Raw genomic sequence first — 23,502 nt, forward strand, 5'->3', positions numbered from 1 at the left:
TGATTTTTCTTCTTTAGACACTTTTATTAGCACATGTTAGAAAGCAGGTAATATTTTGTATTTTGAATATTTTATTTGAAACATTTAGCAGTTGTAATATTAATGCCATATATATCCACTGATTTTTAATTTATTCTTGTTAATAACCCAAAATTTACATAAAAAATAAAATAAAAAAATTAAGGAGGAAATATTTGCAATATTAAACTTAAGCCAGATGTAGAAACATGCTTTTACGGATTAAACATTTACTGAGTTGGCAGGAAAAAACTTTCTTCCTTATTCAGCCAAATAAGTTTTGTTTGAATGGATTCTCATTTCTTATTCCTTTACCCTTTTTACCATCTTTCTGTTGCTTTGTTTACCTAGTAGTGCTTTTTCCTTACCACTGTCATCCACAGTTCTGTACAGCTGCTTCCCAGATGAACTAATGAGCTCATTTTCATCTTTACACAAGTTTAAACTATGGGCTAATCCTATATGACTTTCACAGAAACAGTAATTGAAATTTCTTTGTGACAGTTGTCATTGCTACACATTTTTTAAAAAGGAGTATTCAAGGGAACTTGATTATAGAAAAACATAAAGCATCCTTATCCAGTTCTGCATCCTTCAAATCACATGTATCATTTGAAAACTAGTGTGGTCAAGGCCTAGATTTATGAAGAACGTAACATATGCATTCAGAAAATAAAAAAACAAAACAGACTTTTCCAGAAAATTGAGAAAGTTTCTAATTTCATTCTTATCTTCTAAAGGTTGATTAATCAACTTCTATCAAGTATTTCACCCAAATTACTTTAAAATGACTTTAATTAACCTGAGTTGAACAACCAAAGCAATAATTATTTACACTTGTTTCATGTATTCACATATGAAAAGATTCAAGGAGATTTCTTAATTTAGAGATATTTCAATAAACATCAAGCAATTTCTTCCTTCCTTCCTCTCTCCTTCCCTTCTTTTCTCCTTTCTTACTGTCTTCCTGCCTTACTTCTTCCTTCCCTTACTCCCTTTCTTTCCTTTTTCCTTCCCTTTCCTTTCCATGTTAATTTTCTGTACTTTTTGGACAGTGCATCATAGTCAAAGGCACCCAAAATACTCTACAATTTAAACAATAAAATCCCATAGATTTGGTATTGCAACTTCCACTCAGATAGATGATAATTGGATAAAGATTTGGGGAACTGAAGAGGAGGTATGTTGGCATTCCTAATGACTTGCCTTTTCATGTTGGACTTGTTTACTGATTTCTTTATTTAAAAGTGAGAGAGGGAAGTGAGAGGTTGAATTCTGGGTTATACTTAAGCTAAACTACTTAAGAAATTACTATTATTACATTTCATTACATTTTGGCACAGAGGTACAGGCACATGTTACTGGGTTGTAAGGGGTGTTTGTGAGAGTTACATAGCTTGAGGGCTTATATGGTTCACACTCTTTCTTAAAATAATGAGTATGTAAAAAATAAGTAAAAGTTAAATGTAAATATTGATAGAAAGTAACCATAGCACATGTGAAAAGTATAAAAATATTTGTGTGGGATTTTTAGGTCCATGTCCCAGACAAGTTAACTTCCCTTCAGTTGTGTCTTTACAAATGTATTGCTGATTGAACATAAATGACTCATAATATTAATATGTCAACAAAGCTTTACTATATGTTGTGCGTGTGTGCGTGCGTGTGTGCGTGTGCAAAACTTTGAACATATACATAGTACTGCTGTTTTGTAGCTAAATAACATCTAATTGTGCTAATGTGAGAAAATCAATGAATTACATTATTCGTTCCTTAATTCAAAAGCTCAGTGAAACTGCTGATAGATTTGACTACTTCAGTTGAGTGTGTTTAGAACTATGTGTGAAATCTTTCCTGGATCATCTTATAGAAAGAGGCAAGGGTATGGCATAATTAAGTCAGGGTTTCGTTTCATTTGTCCTTAAATTTGTCCATTATACAAATTGAGAGATCATCAAATTAAACTTAATTATTCAGGTTTTTTTAATGACCATTTTTATGCCTAAAAGTAAGCATAAGAAAAATATAAAATAACACACAAATTGTTCTCTTTATAACTAAATCTTTAAGATCAATTCAATGTTTCAAATTGTTGTTCTGGTTTTGAAATTCTTTTCTGTGACTAACATTTTGTAATATTTCAAAATGAAATTATATATTGTTTGAAGAAACTTGTTTCATATTGTTTCATTCAATTACATTAATTAGTAGAAATGGAATGAATTTAATTTTATAAGTAACTTGGCCATTGAGGTTCTAAAGTTTAAGCACTTACTGCCCAATGCAATCCTTTTATGTAACAAATTAGAGCCAAATGGGAATTTGATGACATAGAAAAATTATTTCATACTAAAACAAGAAGAAAATTCAGAGAGTATACATATCATGCACTATATGCTTGGATATTTATGAAAACAATAAAAACTTATACTAAAATTTTAATTATTCTGTAAGTTGTTTTTCCTGGGGTGAGATGGATTTTGATCTGGTGAACTCTTACAGAGGTTTTATTGTTATCTGATAATTAGAAATCTAATGAAAATTTTGTCCTGCCATAACAACAAATTTTGTAAATCAATGGCAAATGTCAAGACTTAGAATATCATATAGTAATATGTTTATAATAGTAATATGTTTAAAAATAATATAATTTTAATAGGATCTTTAAAATGAAAGTAAAGAGCCTCAAGTCATAAGTACAAATGGAAAAATACACAATATGCTGGAATGCTAAGAATCTGGACTAGGGATTAGGAGCCCTAAGACCTAGTTTCACTTCTGTTGCATCTACCCTTTCATTCTAAAGCAAGCCATTACTACTCTTCTCATTAGTGAGATTTACCCTCACACATCCTTATATTTCTAGATTTCCACTCATCACCAATTTTTAGTGTTCCTTACATTATGAATGTTGGACTTTTGAACAAAATCTATCTGAAATGTATTGACTAATATGTATTTCAAGAATAGAAAATGATGTTGCCTGCTACTCTGGAGAGCAAGATGTGTTCCCTAAAGCATCATGTTACTTTACTGTTATGATTTTGTGATGGCCACAGGTAGGGTATCTGCAGGAAGATAACCTTGGTGCATTCCTGCTTATTTTATTAACCCAAATGAGATGGTCACCATGTAGTGGAGATAGGGAAATTGTAAGAAGGTGGAGATATTTATTTGATGTCTTAAAGTTTTTTCTTGACACATACAACAAAATTAATTTTTAAGGGAAATAATGGGTTTTGGCATGTTGTGGGATGGCCTGTGAAATTAACTGGCAGTTTCTTTAGGTTTAGAGAAATGGTTTTGAGTTCCAAACAATAAACAAGTGCAATTTTGACACAATGTCTATTTGCACATTGGAAGTTGCATATGAGTCCTGATAGCTCTACACTATAATTTTAACTTTTTTAAATTTGTTATAACAAATACATCCTTTTTTAATTTAGAAAATTTAATAAAATATTCTGGATATCAAGACTAATTTTCTACATATCCTTTCTTAAGGGGATCCCCATACTCTGTCGGGGGCGGGTTGTAAATTGGTGCAGTCACTATAGTAAACAGTGTGGAGGATCCCTAAAAAATTAAGAATAGAACTACCATATGATCCATCAACTCTTTTTCTTTGTCTGAAGAATATGAAACACTAATTTAAAAAGATAGATGTGTCCCTATATTCATTATTTACAAGAGCCAAGATATAGAAACAACCTAAGGATCTATTGACAGATGAATGGATAAAGAAGATGTGGTACACACACACACACACACACACACACGCACGCACACACACACCCAACAATGGAATACTACTCATCCATAAAAAGATGAAATATTGCCATTTGCAACAAAAGAGATGAATTATGAGGGAACTATGCTAAATGAATTAAGTCAGACTGAAAAAAGACAAAAACCATATTATTTCATTCATATGTAGAATATAAAACCAAAAAGTAGTAAACCAACAAATTAAAACAAAAAAAATAAACCCAGATACAGACAACAGAATGGTAGTTACCAGAGGGGAAAGGGTTTGTAGGGAGGACAAATGGGTAAAAGTGGTCAAATATATGGTACGAAAATGAAATTAGATTTTGTTTGTGAGAATGCAATAGAGTATACAGATACTGAATTATAATACTGTATAACTGAAATTAATATGATAATATTAACCAATGTTACCTTAATAATTTTTAAAAATAAATAAAAATGTAGATTTAAATAGAAAATAGACATATAAATAGGTTTATACAAATATATAAATGTTAGTTTAGCTACAATAAAAATCTTGCCAAAAAATGAAAATACAGAAGGAATATTAATGCAAGCAATATTTAACAATTCTTCTTTAAGGGCTCAAAGTGAACATCACTAATAATGGTAGAATTTGACATTAGTTACCAACTCATATGATGGAATACATAGAGAATTCTTGCTGAAAAAAATTCACTGAATAAAATGAAGTCTTTATTTTCATATCCAAGCTTAAAGAAAATACATAAAAACAAGTCAAATGAGATGACAATGAAACAATGAGACAATTCCAGAATTCATGGCAATGTAAAAGGCAACTGGCCTTATCTCTTTAAAAAGTCAATGTCATTAATTCAAAAGAATAGATGCGCCACTATATTCATTGCAGCATAATTTACAATAGCCAAGATATGGAAGTAAACCAAACCAAGTGTACATCAATAGATGAGTGGTTAAAGAAGTGGATATAAATATATATATATATATATATATATATATATATATATATATATATATATATATATATATATGCTGAGTGGCCAGATTATTATGACCACCTGACATTTGTAGGCAAATTAGCCGTATACTGAATTGTATGGGATATGGAAGCCGAAGGCATGTTCGAATACCTTTGCTGTCTGCAGTTACCAAGATAAAACATCTCCAATTCGCACAGGAACATAAGGATTGGACAGTTGAGGATTGGAAAAAAGTTATGTGGTCCGATGAATCACATTTCCAGTTGCATTATGCAGATGACAGAGTGAGAATTTCATGGAAACAGCATGAAAACATGCACCCCACATGCATGAGTACAACCCTTCAAGCTGGTGGGGGCAGTGTTATGGTTTGGGGCATGTTTTCCTGGCATGATTTGGGCCCTTTAATTTGTGTGGAACAACGTCTGAATAGCACAACATACCTAAGTATCGATGCTGATCAAGTTCATTCTATCATGTTGATGGCATATCCCAATGGAGATGGCTTCTTCCAACAAAACAATGCACCATGCCACGGTGCTCATATTGTGCAGGAGTGGTTTCAAAAATATGAGGGAAACTTTACCTTGCTTAGGTGGCCCCACAATCACCAGATCTCAATCCAATTGAGCATTTGTGGGACGAAGTTAAAAGAGCCATCAGGCAACTGGTTCCACAACCATCAAATCTCACAGAACTGGACAGTGCTATTCATCAAGCATGCTGTCAGATTCCTCGCATCACCTTTCAACATCTCATGGAGTCAATGCCAAGAAGAATCACCACAGTATTGAAGGCAAAAGGTGGCCCAACAAAGTACTGATGAGGTGATCATAATAATCTGGCCACTCAGTGTGTACATATACATATACATATATATGTATGTATATATACTAGAGGCCCGGTGCATGAAAATTCATGCACTAGAGGGGGGTCCCTCAGCCCGTCCTGCCCCCTCTCACAGTCCGGGAGCCCTCAGGGGCGGGAAGCAACCCGGCGATCAGGGAAAGGCAACACCCCCATCACACCTCTGCTGCTGCCACTGCCAGCAGTGGAAGCCTCAGCCGGCCCTGGTTACCTGAGCCTCAGGTGGCCCTGGGCAGCTGGGCAGCCGCCATCCGAGGCTTGCCTGCACCTCAGGCCGGCCCTGGGTGGCTGGGGGCTGAGGGGACTGGGGGACTCCAGAGGTAGGTGCCCCAGCGGGGCTGAGGGAACTGGAAGCTGTCACCTTGTGGCTGTGGGGACCACCATCTTTGAGGGCATGACAGTCAATTAGCATATTCCCTCCTTATTGGCTGTGGGTGCCACCATCTTTGAGGGCATGGAAGTCAATTAGCATATCCCCTCTTTATTAGATAGGATATATATATTACTTGGCCATAAAAAATGAAATCTTACCATTTGAGACAACATAGATGGACCTAGAGGCTATTATGTAAGTGAAATAAGTCAGTCAGAAAAAGACAAATACCATATTATCTCACTTATATGTGAAATCTAAAGGGCAAAATAAATAAAATAGAAACAGATTGATGATTGCCAGAGGAGAGGGGGTTGGGTAACTGGGTGAAAATGGTGAAGTGATTAAGAAAAACAAATTGGTAGGTACAAAGTAGTCTTTGGAATGTAAAGTACAGCATAGGGAATATAGTCAATAATAAATGAATGACTATGTATGGTGCCAGGTGGGTATTGGAAATATCAGGGGCAATACTTTCTAAAGTATATGATTGTCTAACCACTATGCTATTCACCTGAAACTAATACAAAATAATATTGAATGTAAACTATAATTAAAAATAAAATTTAAATAAATAAATCTTTTTTAAAAGGTCAATATCATGCCCAAGAAAAAATATCTTGTTGAAAAGGTGAGAGAGGGGTGTGTAAAAGGCAAATTAGATGATGGTTTACAAACCAGCTATAAAACATTTTGACAATAATTAAGAAAATCTAAATATTAGCTGGATATTAGATGAAAATTGGAAATCATTCCTGATTTTCTTATGAATAATAATAGTAACTTTATATTGGAGAATGTTCTTATTCCTATGAGATTGATAATAAAATATTTGGGGGTGAAATCTGCAGGCTAATTTAAAATGGCACACACACACACCAACATACTTTATAGAGTTGAAGCAAATTTGGAAAAACATTACCAATTGTTTAGTCTGCATTGTAAGTTTACTGGTATTTATTGTACTGTTCTTTGAGCTATCCCTCAAATTTTTAAATTTTATAAGAAAAAGCTGGGAAAGTTGCACAATTTCAATGCCACTGGATAGTACACTTAAAATGGTAAATTTTATGTTATGTATACTTTTTAAATGATGGAAAAAACCTTGCGTAAGGAATAAGCCTGTCTTAACCACAGTAACTGTTGACAATAAAGTAGAGGTTGTCTCAGATCTCTAATTATTCACTTAAGGTTTACCCAGAGACATAATATTCAGGAAAACATATTCTAGAATTTAAAAAGACTACCAGATAATTGTTCTTGGATTATTACCTTTTTTTTTTAAAGCAATAAAAAACAAGTAAGGCCTGCGTAAAATTCTACCATAGAATAATGCAGACAGTTTTTGAGTAAAAATTCTGTAGGTATTATTGGCTCTAGTATATTTGGGTTTTATAGAGAGGCAGGAGAAGGTCCATCTGAATACAACTTTTGGACCCCTCTTCTTTATCCTTGAGTTGTCCATGAACGATATTACTTAATGTTTTGCTTGGGATAAAAAGAAACTAAATGAGATAAGTATTGGAAAGTTAAATTTATTTGTAAAAGAATTCCAAGTAAATATTACAACAATTATGTCAACCGCAGTTCAGAGGATATGAATAGATTCTAAAAGTATCCTGGGACATAACTGAGGTTCAACAAGTCAGGGACAATTTTTTCCTAAAGACTTTTAGGCTGAAGCCACAATTAAAGGACACTTTTAGTTCCGTCCAGAGCTCTTCCACACACAAAGCTGTGGGATACTGTAATTCTTACTCACAGTGACTGAAAATAAAAGCTTGGTTAAGTACAAAGGGCTGCTTTCTGCCAAGCTCAGTGGAAGAAGGAAGTGGCAAGGGTGGTACAGGATGGCTGAAATTCCCCAGTCTTAACTATGGATAGCAGGATTGCTTAGAGTTCTGAAAAACAATCCCAAATTAGGTCTTATAAAGAAATAATGACCTGACAATGACTAGAACCTGGGTATGAGACCAAAGGGGAAAGTAAAATTTTTTTTTAATCACAGTCCTAAAGTAGATCATGTATTGATTTAAAAAAATCATGGCATTTGGGGTTCCACAGATCTTTACTTGATCTTGTATCTCTAGTTGTGTGTGCAAAATTAAGCCAATTAACACCTTTGTGATATACTTTGTCAAAATGTGAAAAAGATCCCTAACCATAAGGCTTTTGTAAAGAGTAAGGTAAACGATATATATATAAATTACTAAGTATAGTGTCTTGAGCACAAGAAGTGCTCAGTTAATTTTCATCAGCATCAATATCATCTCAGACTCCAACTCAATCCAGTTTTGCTAACCACAGTGGTATGAGACAACTTGATCTAGCCCAAGGGCTGATGTTAAGCCCACTGGAGTGTTGAGTAAAGGAGATAATGTTTGAACTAATAGCAAATATGACTTCTAAAATCTATGACAGTAATTTAGACCAGAAATCACAAACTCAAATGCTTAGAAGAATTCCATAGGTACTATAAATGAGTGACTCAAGGGTGATGGTGCAGTAGCTGGTACGTGTGAGTGGTCAAGTCTATGTTAATCTTGTGAGAACATATCCCATCTCAAGGAGCAGCTGCTATTTAATTCTATGTCATGGTTGGGATAATGGAATGAAAGCCCAATGTGGGAACACCTTATTAGTGTTTTTTTTTTTTGTATGTTATTGATTCAGAGAGAAAGGGAGAGAGAGAGAGAGAGATAGAAACATCAATGATAAGAGAGAATCATTGATTGGCTGCCTCCTGCACATCCCACACTGGGGATCAAGCCCACTACCTGGGCATGTGCCCTGACCAGAAATCAAACCATGACTTCCTGGTTCATAGGTCGACACTCAACCACTAAACCACGCTGGCCAGGCAACACCTTATTAGTTTTTAAGAGAATCTGCAAAATCCAAAATATTTATATTATATTTCCTGCTTCTAAAAGATTAGAAAAAAATACACTGTACAGGCCAAATGAAACAAATCTTCAGCCAAATACTACTAACTAGTGATCTCTGATCTATGGCTTCTCATATCACATCTACCTAAGATTAGTATTGGTCCTAAAGATTGAAATGGGATTGAACCTCTGGCTTGGGAACAAGTGGGACAGAGAGAGAGAGAGAGAGAGAGAGAGAGAGAGAGGAGAAAACGAATGTTGACCATATATGTTATTTGTATTTTCTAATAGCAACCTTAAAAAAGTAAATAAAAAGGTGGAAATAATTATGTTTCATTTGACCCAACATATACAAAATATTATTTTGATATGCAATTAATGTGAATTAATTAATACAATGTTTTATATTTTTATGATGTTTTTGGTATCAGCGTGTATTTTACACTGACAGCACATTTTAATTTAGGGTTAGGCACATTTAAAGTGCTCAATAACCATATGTGGCTGGGGGATAGAGCCTGTAGTGCTTCACTTCTTACATGCTCAGAGGCGGTATCAGTGCTACTGGTCTATGGACTACACTTTGAGCATCAAGAAGCCAGATCATGGTGGCAAGTCTTCCTCAATCATCATCCTTTCACCTACAGCATTCCCTTGTTCTTCAAATTCAGACAATATCTGTTGAAGATCCTAATCTGATATTCTAATGGTTAGCCACTCACCATATTTAGATGTGGAACGACATTGATTAAAAAAACCAAAAACAGGCAATATTTTATATACCACTTGCAGAAACACTGACTCATTTACTCTTTATTTATTTATTTTAAACTTGGGAACCTGCCAATGTTACCAGATGCTTTTATGAGAATGCCCTTAAGCACAGGACACAGGATAAGCACAACTTTATAATTCTAACTTCATAGGTTTGGCATGTTAAACATTTAATAAAACAGACAATAGGATTGTGGAAGGAAATTTGACAATAATATTCTCAAAGCTTTGGATTTAGGGGCATTCCTCGGTCAAGGGCATGAATATTTCATGAACTTTCCAAAGAGAAACATAAAGGGAACTTTTTTATTTCCTCCTGACTATCCTATCGGAGGAATGGGTAGAGCTCTACAGGCAGATCTTAGATCTTTGTTCAACTATATATAAATATGGAAACTTAAAAAGCTGAATGTTGGGGAGCCTATAACCGAAAGATCCTATATAGTGCAATTGTCCTCAGGATGCAAAAGCTTTTAAGCTCAGAATAGTATTCTGGAGGTGAGCTGTGAATTAGAATTCCTAAGAACCTGTTCACACTCATCTCAGATTTGCTTGTGAGCTTTTAGCAAGTGGTTTACTTTATTTTCTCCTCTCTTAGATGGAAAGAATAATGCTTGTCGAACCTATTTCACAAAGTTGTTACAGAGAAGTGTAAAGGAATTTGGTAAATTATAACATGCAATTATAAGTTATTCAAGCACGCTGAGAGGAAGGTACTGAATCTTAAGCACAACGTCAAGATGGAGTCTGAACTGACAAGATGATCAAGCAAGTACTCAGGGCCCTCCCTACTGCTGCTTTTCATAATAGTTGCAGCTATCTGTTGATATTATGTTTTCCAAGTAAAAATGCAAGACAGGATTCTAATCACAGAACTAATGTCCCTTCCTACACAGGAGAAAACAGCATATCAAACGGTAAGTAAATAAAAAGAGACCTTATGAAATTTTTATTTTAAAGTCTTTGTTTTAGTTCTTAATTGAACTAAGTATGGAACTATGTATACAAAGATATTTTCCCCTAATAACAACTATTTAAGTCACCTATTTGCATGCAATCTCTTGAGTGAAAAAATATGAAATTTAATTTTGATAGCTTAAATTAAATTCACATGGTAAAAATTATCCAGTGAGATCATTGGAAAAGAATTCATTTTGTTTAGAAAGTCAAATATTATATAAAAATGAGGAGAAAAAACCCTGCAAAATAATAAAAATCTCTAATTGAGAAAAATCATTAAATATTATTAAAAGACATTAAAGAGGGAATAAATAAATAAAAATAAATAAATCGAAGACAATATTATAAACATGCCAATTAATTATACATGTTTAATTATAATGACAATATTATAAAGACAATATTATAAACATGCCAATTAATTATACATGTCACAACTTGGAAGCAATTCCAATCAAAATCATAATTTTTTTTGTATGTGAACTTTATAAGTTGACTCTAAAATTTATGCAAAAGAGAAAAGGTCAACTATAACAAAGATACTTCTGAAGAAGAAAACCAAAGTGAATGAATTGTTTATTTTATATCAAGAATTATTATGAAAATAACAAATGAGCAAGATTCTATTATTGCAGGGAGGGAAAAATAAAACAAAGAGTGAGCCCAGAAACAAACTAACTGTGAAAAGATAACTTTAAGATAATCAATGAAATATGAATAAGGACTAACTAGGTATTCAATAATATTAAGAAATGATTTTGTTAGGTGTTATAATGTCATCATGTTTTCTTTTAAAATCTTATCCGATCTAATAAAAGAGTAATATGCAAATTGACCATCACTCCAATACACATGATGGCTGCCCCCATGTGGACACAAGATGGTCACCACAAGATGGCCAGCAGGGGAGGGCAGTTGGGAAGGACCAGGCCTGCAAGGGAGGGCAGTTAGAGGTGATCAAGCCTGCAGGGGAGGGCAGTTAGGGGTGACCAGGCCTGCAGGGGAGGGCAGTTAGGGGCAAACAGGCTGACAGGGGAGCAGTTGGGAGCCAGCAGTCCTGGATTTTGAGAGGCATGTTCCACTGCCCATTTAGGCCCGATCCTACTGGAATTGGGCCTAAACAGGCAGTCAGACATCCCTTGAGGGGTCCCAGATTGGAGAAGGTGCAGGCTGGGCTGAGGAACCCCTCCCCCCGTGCATGAATTTTGTGCACCAGGCCTTTAGTTATTAGATAAAGATTTATACTTAAGTGTTAACAAGTGAATTATATCACCTGAATATGCTTTAGTATAAACAAAGCTATTAAGGCAATAGAATCTAATATTTTTAGTAAATTATTAATTACTAGAGTCCCGGTGCATGAAATTCATGCATGGGGGGTCTCCTCAGCCCAGCCTGCACCCTCTCCAATCTGGGACTCTTTGGGGGATGTCTTACTGCCGGTTTAGGCCCAATCTGCAGGACATCCCTCTAACAATCCAGGACCACTGACTCCTAACTGCTCACCTGCCTGCCTGATTGCATCTAACTTCCCCCCCACTGCTGGCCTGGTAACCCCCAACTGCCCCCCCCGCAGGCATAGTCACCCCCAACTGTCCCCCCCCAGCCTGGTCACCCCCAACTGCCCCCCCTGTGGGCCTGGTAGCCCCATGCAGCCTTGCTGCTCAGTCGTTTGGTCACCCCTCACTAACCCCCCTGCCGGCCTGGTCGCCCCATATAGCCTGTTTGGTCATCCGTTCAGTTGTTTTGGATGCAATGGTTGCTTAGCCTTTTATATATATAGATAGGGGTGGTTATGAAGAGGAAGAGGTCTGTGTTAATATCTGGATTTTGCTTCTGGTTGCAGGGTTGGTGCCATTTGCCAAGATAGAGGATAAAAAAGACACAGTAGGCTTCAGGGATTAAAATAAGTTTAATTTTGAAAATAGTATTAGGTGCTAATGGGATACTGAGAGTTCTCTGAAGTGAGCAGTAGCATAATTGAGTCTGAAATAAAGAAGAGAGATCTGTGCTCAGGTTGTAGTTGTGAAGACTAGTCTATTCCAAGGAGGTGACCAAATGACCCAAGAGAACATACACTGTATGATAAGAAAGAAGTCCAAGGATGAATTCTGCTGAATACCAATATGTATAAATATATAAGGGAGAGTTCAATGACAGATTCTGAGAGTAAGAGGTTAGAGTACTCAAATAGTTTTGAGAAGAAAGGATTGATCTGCATGAAGATTAATCAACACTAATCCAATAACTTAAAGAAGTTAAATAAGATGAGAACTGAAAATAATACACAGGATTTTGAAATTGGCAGTCATTGGTGAATTTATCAGGAGTTGTTTCATTTGAATAATGGTAGCAGAGAACCAATCACCATGGGTTAGCAACTCTATGAGAAGTGAGAATTGGAGACACTTGTTTTGAAGAGTTTATCTGGAAACTGAAAGAGAGTTAGGGCAATGGTTGGAGTACAAAGGGTATTTCCTTTCTTTATAGAAATTACTTCAGTATGTTTAGAGGCAAAATAAAGTAGCCAGTTGACAGGGTCAGTTTGAGAATCTATAAAAAAAGAGGGAACAATAGATGAAGTATAGCTGGAAAGACAGATGAAAAGTATCAAAAACAAGTTGAATTGGCTCTAAACAGCCCAATGAGGTTTTTTTTCTCTGAATCTAAAAGAAATATGAGAGAATATTTCACTTAGTAAGAATGAACTATTTTTTTTTTAGACTCAGGGGAGGACATGTTCTGAATGCAGATGGCAAGCTCAGAGACCAACAGCTGTCAGAATCAAATTGTGACTAGAAATTATCAAAAGGGCACTCTGGGGGTGGGGGGCTGGTTTATGAGTCAATTTTGGTTGACAGAAAGACTGACAGATCATGTGGTAGTTTCTATGTTTAGACCCAATGTTCTCTGTGAAATGTGAAGCAAATCATATGTGGATAAGAGTCAGGGCCAGCAGTTAAGAGCAATGGTTTTGAGAGAGTGAACTTTAGAGTATTTGGGGGGAGGGTGGTGAAATTAAGAGTTGAGAAAAAGCCCATGAGTGGGCAACTGAGGGCCACTCCAGCTGAGCTTGGAAATCATAAATTATTAGTAGCAGCCATCTACACCTTTGTGAAATTTTCTTCATCAGTACTCAGAGGTATGGCTCCAGGTGCAAGCAAGAGATGTCAGGATCAATCTACTTTAGGGGGGTTAACAAGACAAATGGTTTCAAAGCACAAAAAGACATGGGCAGTGGGTATTATTGCAAGAGAGAAGTTAAATAATATGCAGTGCATCTAGGTTAGAGAGGATAAGGGGTAGTAAGTCCGTGAAAGTAGTGATGGGCTAGGAAATTTTTAGATAATAGCAATAAGTATGGATAGAAGGTGGAAGGGATGTCAGAGGAATAGCGTATTGTTACAAGTGTCAACTAATGAGCTTGGATACAGCAGTAGAGAGTTAAAGCAGAATGCTGCTACTATTGTGTCATTCTACAGTAAGTTGAGAGATAGTGGTATAAGAAGTTAAGCTTGAAAGCTATTGAGCAGGAGGCAGAGGAATGAGATCTGTGAATAGATTGACAGTGCAGAGTAGTTACTATGTGATGGGGTCATGGCTCCAGAGGAAGGAAAGGGTAGGAGTCAATAGTAAAAAGAATGATGGGTGGAAGGAATCCCAGAATAAGCCAGTGATAAGAGTAAATGAGAGTAAGCCAATCAGAGACCCACACTTTGGTTGGTGGCCAAAGAACAGAGGGAAGAGAATGTGTTAGATGGACCATTCCAGTGACTTCTAGACAAACCGAATCCCAAGTGGTCAAGGGCCTTGTGAGGTTAGCAATTTTTAGGCTCCACTTATCATTTAAAAGGAATGTCACTGAGAATTTACTTATCTCATCTCTGAAGAGTTCTCTTTCTCAGGCTGTTAATGGAAAAAAATGCATCTATATTCATTCTCTATTTTAAAATTTATTTATTTATTTTTCATTCAAACCACTCTTACCATGTTCCTACTATGTACACATTAGTATTCTAGGTACAATGCCAAACATGAAATAAAAGTCATTTATCCCTGCCTCTGAGGAGCTTGTTTTCTTATTGAAGGTATGAGAAATGTGTATATTTACCTCAAATCTGTGGATCTTGGAAGAAGTCTTTTTTTCCCATTAAAGTAGACTTCGAAATCTTCAGTCTTCAGCCTGTGGGCATAGTCAATATATCCTGATATCTCTTGCCCATGAGAATTCTTGTCACGAATGAATATCACAGACTGGTAGTACAGAAAAATAGAGAATGGAGATAGTAAATTAATAAAAGTCATTTGAGTAAATGTATAAAAAGTGCTTTATATTCCAGACTTACAATAATCCTATGAGGTAGGTACTATTATTTTCTCCTGATGAATAAAGAAATTTATGACAAGTTAACTGAGTATGAAAAAAATGTGCATTTAATTACTTTTATATAACAATATAAATGATAACTTTTAGAGGTCTTCTTCCTCAGTGCAGACTTTATTTTAAGTGTTTGTAATACATAATTTATTACTTTCCCTCAATCCTATTGTCTTCTTTTTTCATCATTTTTAAATTAAGAAAAAAAAAAAACACTTGAGAGTAAAATACAGGCTCATGTGCTTGTCCTTCTAATCCTTACATTCTTCTTTCATCTGAATTCCTATATATTTTCTGTTATAGAAATATAAATTGGGTCTCTTTTTCTCATTACCATAAGAATTTTTTTAAAAATCTCTTTACAAATTAAAATGACTTTACAAAATTAATTCCATAGGCAAAAATTATATAGCAAGTACATATTTCTCATTCATATTAATAATTCTAGGAGAAAAAAATAATTGGAAAAGTTCTTAATGTACTTATTTCCAAATCTAGATCAAAGTGTGGAATTTCCTGGCAAGTTCTCATTTGGGAGACCCTATAAACAAATCCTCATTTACCTCTCCAGCAATCACTGGATATTACTTGTTGTGTCAGTGTAGTCAATTATAGGAAGCACTAATATAGGTTTCCTTATATAGCAGAGCTTCAAAAAGGGTGAAGTTAGAAAACTTATTTTCCCCACTGACCTAAACGAATGTATTACTAACAATATCCCAATTGAAAAACAGAAGAACAGAAACACAATTAGTTGTCATTTTGCTGATAAGCAATATCTTCCTGAATTCTCTGGTAGTTTGGGTGCTGAGAATACTATGCTGAGAAAGATGCTGGAGCATGTTTGTGACTCAAGGGGAGGAAATGTTATGATGAATTAATGATATTTCCCAAAGATATGGCTGGAGGAACTAGCTTTCATTGTTATTCAATCTTATATAGATTCAATCCTTAGTCCTCCTCATTTCTCCCACGTCACTCCAATTTAGTTAAATTTATATAAATTCCTGCATGCTTTCAGCCACTTGTTTTTTAGCTTTTACAGCACAAATTCTAAATAGATAGCAACTCAACTTGAGACTCTTACACTGCTAAACCAATAGCTAGTATGGTTATCCCTGCTTATATAAGGCCACAAGCTGTAACTATCAAAAATTCATATGCAGTCCTAAAGGTGCTTGAAATCTTTATCCCATCAAGGCTTCTCCAGATCTTAGGTAAGTCATGCGAGGACATAGGGAGGTCAAAAAAGTCCAAAATAAGTCCTCAACCTTTAAAAGTGGAACTCAACAGAAAAACAATACCAACCAACCAACCAACCAACCAACAAAAACCTCCCCTATCTTTATCTCTGTCTCTCTTTTTAGATGAAAGATGAGTCAGCCTTATTTTTCCAGCAGATTGGCATACCAGATATTGAGACTGACCTTCCTGCTGAAAACAAATCAAATTCTGGATATAATCTAAAAAGCAATTTATAACATGCATTTATGCTCTGGCAAGAAAATAGGATTACTCATAATCCAAAAACTAAGTGAAAACAGGAACCCAGAGAAGAAAGTAGAGCCCTGATTATCTTTGTCCTGCAGGTATTTTCCCAACCCCAAGGAATTTACACAAGAATTTTATGACCTTGTGGAGTGGTGGGTGACAGACAACAAAGTCCAGCCTTCAGGTAGAGAGACTAACAGGACTTATTGCTTCAACATAAATCTGAGGAAAAAATAAGATAAAATGTCTTCAATGTGTCTAGAGAAAAGAAAAACCATTCTAGAATTATACATCCAGAGAAATATCTTTCTAGTGAGCAAAATATAAAAAAATTTAGACCAAAAATAGAAGGGACTTGGCTAACACCAGACACTTGCTCAAAGAAATTCTTCTATATAGTTCAGGCAAAAGAAAGTGAGTTCAGCTGAAAAGTAAGAGATAAAGAATAGAATTATAGATTCTGAAGATGACCAGCAGGAAGGTAGGGAGGGAGAGGTGTGAGAGAGTGAGGGAGTGATAGAAGAGTGTGTGGAAGTGTGTGGTGTGTGTGTGTGTATGAGCTAGAAACAGTTAGATCCTGCAGATCTTCCAAGGGGTGGCCAAACTGGGCAGTCTTAGACAGCAGAGCCCCACTGCCACCGCCACTGTGGACACCCCGGGGGCGGCCAACGCGGGCCCAGAGACCACGCCATCTTGAAAAACAGAACTGTTTGAAACTAGGATCCTGGCCTCAGCACCATCCAGTCTGGTCTCAGATACAAACCGGGACCCTACAGCCACTGGGGACAGAGACCTGTGACCATAGCTACAGACCCACAGACACCAAGAATAAAGACATCCCTGCCTCAGATTTCTGTGAGTCACAGAGCCCATCTCCCTCCCCCAGGCTCACGGCAGCGTCATAGAAACTGCTAGACCAGCCCCTCACACAGGGCCTCAGAACAGTGTTGGAGGGATCACAATACCAGATATCAAGCTATACTACAAAGCCACTGTTCTCAAAACTGCCTGGTACTGGCACAAGAACAGACATATAGAACAGTGGAACAGAACAGAGAATCCAGAGATTGATACAAGCCAGTATGCTCAATTAATATTTGACAAAGGAGGCAAGAGCATACAATGGAGACAAGACAGTCTCTTCAATAAATGGTGTTGGGAAAAGTGGACAGATACTTGCAAAAAAAATTAAACTAGACCACAAACTTATACCATACACAAAAATAAACTCAAAATGGATAAAGGACTTAAATGTAAGATGGGAAACCATAAAAATTTTAGAAGAAGCCATAGGCAACAAAATAGCAGACATTTGTTGTAGCAATATCTTTACCGATACAGCTCCTAGGGCAATGGAAACTAAAGAGAAAATAAACAAATGGGACTACATAAAAATAAAAAGCTTCTGCACAGCAAAAGAAACCATCAACAAAACAACAAGAAAGCCCACTGCATGGTAGAACATATTTGCCAATGTTATCTCTGATAAGGGTTTAATCTCCAACATTTACAGGGAACTCATACAACTTAACAAAAGGAAGGTAAACAATCCAATCAAAAAATGGGCAAAGGACCTAAATAGATACTTTTTGAAAGAGAACATTCAGAAAGCCAGAAGGCATATGAAAACATGCTCAAAGTCACTAATCATCGGAGAGATGCTAATCAAAACAACGAGGTACCATCTCACACCTGTCAGAATGACTATCATCAACAAATCAACAAATGACAATGCTGGTGAGGATGTGGAGAAAAAGGAACCCTCCTGCACTGCTGGTGGGAATGCAGACTGGTGCTGCCACAGTGGAGAACAGTATGGCGTTTCCTCAAAAAATTAAAAATGGAACTGCCATTTGACCCAGTAATATCAATTCTAGGAATATATCCCAAGAAAACAGAAACACCAATCAGAAAGGACATATGCACCCCTATGTTCATAGCAACACAATTTACAATAGTTAAGATTTGGAAACAGCCTAAATGCCCATCAGCAGATGATTGGATTAGAAAACAGTGGTATATCGACACAATGGAATACTATGCTGCTGTAAAAAAACAAGGAATTCTTACCATTTGCAACAGCATGGATGGATCTGGAGAGTATTGTGCTAAGTGAAATAAGCCAGTCAGTGAAAGATAAATACCACATGATCTCACTCATTTATGGATAATAAAGAACATTACAAACTGTTGAACAAAAATAAACAAAGACAAAGAGGTACTGATCAGACTGTCAAACTACAGTGGAAAGGTAGGGGAGGGTTAGGGGGGTAAGAGATCAACGGAAGGACTTGTATGCATGCATATGAGCACAGCCAACAGACACAAGACACTGGGGGCGGGGGGACGAGGGCAAGTGCCAGGGGGGAGGGGAGGCCGGGGGGAGGTCAGTGGGGGAAAAAAAGAGACATATGTATTACTATTTGTAATACTTAAACAATAAAATTAAAAAAAGAAAAAAAAGAAACATATGAAATGATGTTTCCATCTTTTTCAAGATGGCAAACATCAGAGGATAGCAAATTGCAAAAATGTTGAAATTAAGTATTAGTAATGATGCACTGATTGCAGTTTCCATTTCTTAGTTTTATATATTTTGAAAATAAAAGATACCAGCAGAACTAAATTGTCAATATTTTTTAAATGCCACACTTTGCCTTATGAGCAGAAACTCATTTGCCTTTTGAATACAAAACAGATTAAATTGCCTGAGGAACAAACATATTACTCTGAAAATAAAATAAACTGAATTTATTTGCTGCAAAAAAAAAGAATAGAATTATAATCAAAGAAAGTAGTAAATAAAATTTTGACTGTTTAAATGAACAACAATGCTTTTATAATAAAAAAGAACAACATGTCCAAAATTGTTTTTAAAAGTGTGTGGTTGGAAGGAGTGATAAGAATTAAAGTGTTAGAATGTCTTTGGATTTTTTTTATAATAAGGGAAGTTATCAATATATTAAATACTTTTAGAATTTGATAAATATGTACATATGTATCTAAGATCACCATCAATAAATAGGAAACTATTTAAAACTTTTAAATTATTAGAGAAAAAATAAAATGAAAAACAGTGACCAGTTAGTGAAACAGAAGGTTAAAATAAAGAGGAAAAATATGGAAGAAGCAGGAAACAAAATATATAAATATAATGATAGTGTTTTAGGATGATTTATATCCCCTCAGAATCCACATGACGAAACCTTGACCTCCCCCGTGCCACTATCTCAGACACAGGGTCTTTAAAGAGGTAATTAAGTTAAAATTAACCAATTAGGATAGGCCCTAATTCAATCAGACTTCATAAGAGGAGAAAATTTAAAAACACAAAGATATATTAGGGGCTTGTGTGTATAGGGGAAAGATGATGTGAAGACACAATGAGAAGGAACTATCTGATAGCCAAGGAGGAAGGCCTCAAAAGAAACTAAATCTGCTGACACCTGGATATATCTTGGACTTCTAGCCTTGAGAACTATGAGAAAATAAATATCTGTTATTTAAACCACCTAGTCTGTGATAATTTGTTATGGCAACTCTAGCAAACTAATACAGATAATAATAAATTAAAACAGTTAAGCAATTATAATAAATGTAAATGACCAAATGTTTAACTTAAAAGGCAAAGGTTATTACAGTGGACACAAAAATAGGATATCCTATCTAATAAAAGAGTAATATGCAAATTAACCACCACTCCATGACAAAGATGGCGGCACCCATCGCGGCAGGGGTGGGGTGGGGGGTGGGGACACTGGCAGCATCGCCCCAGTGACCACGAGCCCAGTGTTCCACGCCCGGCCATGCAGAGAGAGGGGCGGTCACCCCTGGCAACGTGAGCCCAGCACCCCGCGTCCTGGTCGCACACAGGGAGGGGCGTCTGGCCAGAGACCAGGGCACTGGACACTGGGCTCACGGTCACCCCCAGTGACAAGCCCAATGTACCGCATCCCGGCTGCACAGAGGGAGGGCCTCTGGCCAGAGGCTGGGGCGCGGGATGCTGGCGTCTTGCAGGCTGGGCTGAGGGATCTCCCCCACCCCCCGTGCACAAATTTCGTGCACGGGGCCTCTAGTAAAATATAATGTTGAAAGTTAAATGATCAAAGAATATACATAATATATTTATATCTAAAAAAGAGTTGTATCAGTGTTTTAATTTAGGAAAAATTGACTTTAAGCATTACTAGAGACAAGAGTCACCAGATAATAATAAAAGATTCAACTCACAAAAAAGTATAACAATTTTAAACTTGGACGAACCAAATATTGCTTCAAAATATTTATAGTAAAAATAGGTAGAACAATAAGTATAAACAGAGAAGTCATCATCATTGTGGTAAATTTATCTTTCTCATTAAGCTTTATATCAAACAGAACAAATACATAAATGCTATAGAATTAATATAGATGGTAAAGAATTAAAAACTCAAAGTTGAATGCTCTGTTTTTACCTTATTTGAGTACCTAAACATCTTTACTTTTAAAGAATATTATTTTTATTTTTATTGATTTCAGAGAGGAAGAGAGAGGGAGAGAGAGATAGAAGCACCATTGATGAGAGAATCATTTATCAGCTACTGGGGATTGAGCCCACAACCTGGGCATATACTCTGACTGGGAATAAAACCATGACCTCCTGGTTCATAGGTAGATGCGCAACCACTGAGCCACCACAGTGGGGCTTGTTTATTTTTTATCATATGAATTGTCCAATAATTAGAATGATGTTAACTAATGCTTTTCATTGATTAATTTAATGTATTCATTTATAAAATGTATATTTTCTTCCAAAGTGAATACTAGTTACTCTTACTAATGCTACTAGCTATCATTTATCTTCCAAGCAAAACATTAGAACCTTTACATTAATTATCTTATTTAATTATTCCCAAAATGTATAGTGAGTAGATAGCATTATTATCCTCATTTTATAAATGTAGGAGCTCCAAGCTTTGAGAGTGTGAGGAACCTCCCAAGGACATGCAGCTAAATAGCGGGGTACCCACTTTCACACTCAGTAAATATTACCTATTGCTTTAATTTTTTTTTTACCATTATGATACTATTCTATTTGTACTATTGTATTGTATTGTAGAGTTCTATCAGTTCCTTAAAATAACATTATCTTTAAAATATACACTGAGTGGACAGATTATTATGATCTCTGAACACATAGTAATCTGGCCACTCAGTGTATATCCTATATAATAAAAGGCTAATATGAAAATTGTCCCCTCAACCAGGAGTTTTACCAGCAGGCAGGCTGGCCAACCGCCCATGTCCCCCTGGCCAGGCTGGCCGGACCCCACCCATGTATGAATTCATGCACCGGGCCTCTAATATGTATATACACACACACACACACACACACACACACACACACACACACACACACACATATATATATATATATATATATATATATATATATATATATATATTTATACACACACACACACACACACATACTGAGTGGCCAGATTATTATGCATTCAGAGATCATAATAATCTGGCCACTCAGTGTGTATATAACAGCTTGCCTAGCTAGCATGGCTCAGTGGTTGAGCATTGACCTATAACTAGGAGGTCATGGTTCGATTCCCAGACAGGGTACATGCCTGAGTTGGGGGCTCAATCCCCAGTGGGGGGCATGCAGGAGGCAGCTGATCAATGATTCTCTCTCATCATTGATGTTTCTTTCTCTTGCTCCCTCTCCATTCCTCTCTCTGAAATCAATAAAAATATATTTAAAAATATATTGAGGTTTAGTTTATATAAGATAAAATTTATGCAGTTTTAAGTGTGATTTTTAGTAAATTTGCAGAGTTCTGCAACACAATCCAGTTTTAGATTATTTTCATCACCCAGAGAAATCCCTTGTGCCCATTTTAGTCACTCCTGTTCCTTACCCTCAGCCCCAAGCAACCACTAATCTACTTTTTGTCTCTATAGATTTGCCTTCTCTGAATATTTCATATAAATGGAATCATACAATATATGATCTTTTACATTCTAATACCATTTTTATCACAGTTAATTTCCCAAAAGATACATGAAAACCATACTTTATATTTTTAAAGGCTCTTTTAAATGATGATGTTATGTTTCCAAAATGCTCATTGTTCTTAGATAAGACCCATTAATCCCCTCTAGACAAATCAAGATATAACCAATACAAGTATTTCTGTAAATCAAATGATACTCACTGGAAGCCATGAATATTAGTCTACATTTATTTGAAACCTAAGCAGAAAACACCACTTTTTTTTTAAAGTAACTATAACAACAAACCCACAAGAGCAAGCTATTGATAATATCAAGTACAAGTGTTCCTGATATTGATGTAGGGGCTTTGATGCCAAGGATCATATGGAATCTGAGATTTTTACTGAAATGGTTTGTGACCTCAAGTGTGAGACCAGTGTCAGTTGAAAAGACTTATGGAATGCTTAGTAAGGTCTTCATTACTTCTCATGTGTTGGTAAAAGATGAATTAAAGTACAATTTAGACCATTAATATATCATTTGGATCTTTGGCTGCTTGTCTTTTCCCAGAAGTGGATTAAAATACAAAATCCATAAACTTGTTATGAGTTGAGTACATGTGTTGCTGGATTTTTCTTGCCAAACACTAACTAGGAGACATAAACCTGATACATCAAAATGGGGGTTTTTCAACAGTGAAGCCAAAATCATTTTTAAAAAATGCACACCAAGCAGCATGTTGCTGCACTAAAACTGAGACATTCATTTCAGGGGGTGAGAGATGTCAAACAAATGAGGTTCTTGTGCTGCCCTCTGAGACCATCAGCATGCACCCTGATGGAGACAAGTACAGCAAGAATATCTCCTGGAATTTTAAAACTCTGCAATGTTTTCATGAATCATTAATTTTGGGGAATCTTTATTTCATTTCAGAAGAGAAACAATTTTGCTAATGGAGACTAAGTTCTGACAAACAATTGTCTTATAACACTTTAAAATGTCTCTGAAATTTTGATTATAAATCATAATCAG

The 23,502-nt window shown here is 35.9% G+C and overlaps 1 protein-coding gene across 2 annotated transcripts in view; it reads right to left on the reverse strand.

Annotated features, from left to right (window-relative positions):
* The window catches only part of CFAP299 (cilia and flagella associated protein 299), a gene marked incomplete at both ends in the record, with an annotated part of 547,340 nt that overhangs the window by 56,809 nt on the left and 467,029 nt on the right, over positions 1-23,502 (reverse strand). For both annotated transcript variants that reach the window (XM_079774105.1, XM_079774104.1), the window contains one exon: positions 14,725-14,867. In XM_079774105.1, coding sequence (XP_079630231.1) covers positions 14,725-14,867 — 143 coding nt within the window. The remainder of the gene's footprint in view (positions 1-14,724; positions 14,868-23,502) is intronic.

This window comes from Cnephaeus nilssonii (genome assembly GCF_951640355.1).
Source record: "Cnephaeus nilssonii genome assembly, chromosome: 1".
NCBI lineage: Eukaryota > Metazoa > Chordata > Mammalia > Chiroptera > Vespertilionidae > Cnephaeus > Cnephaeus nilssonii.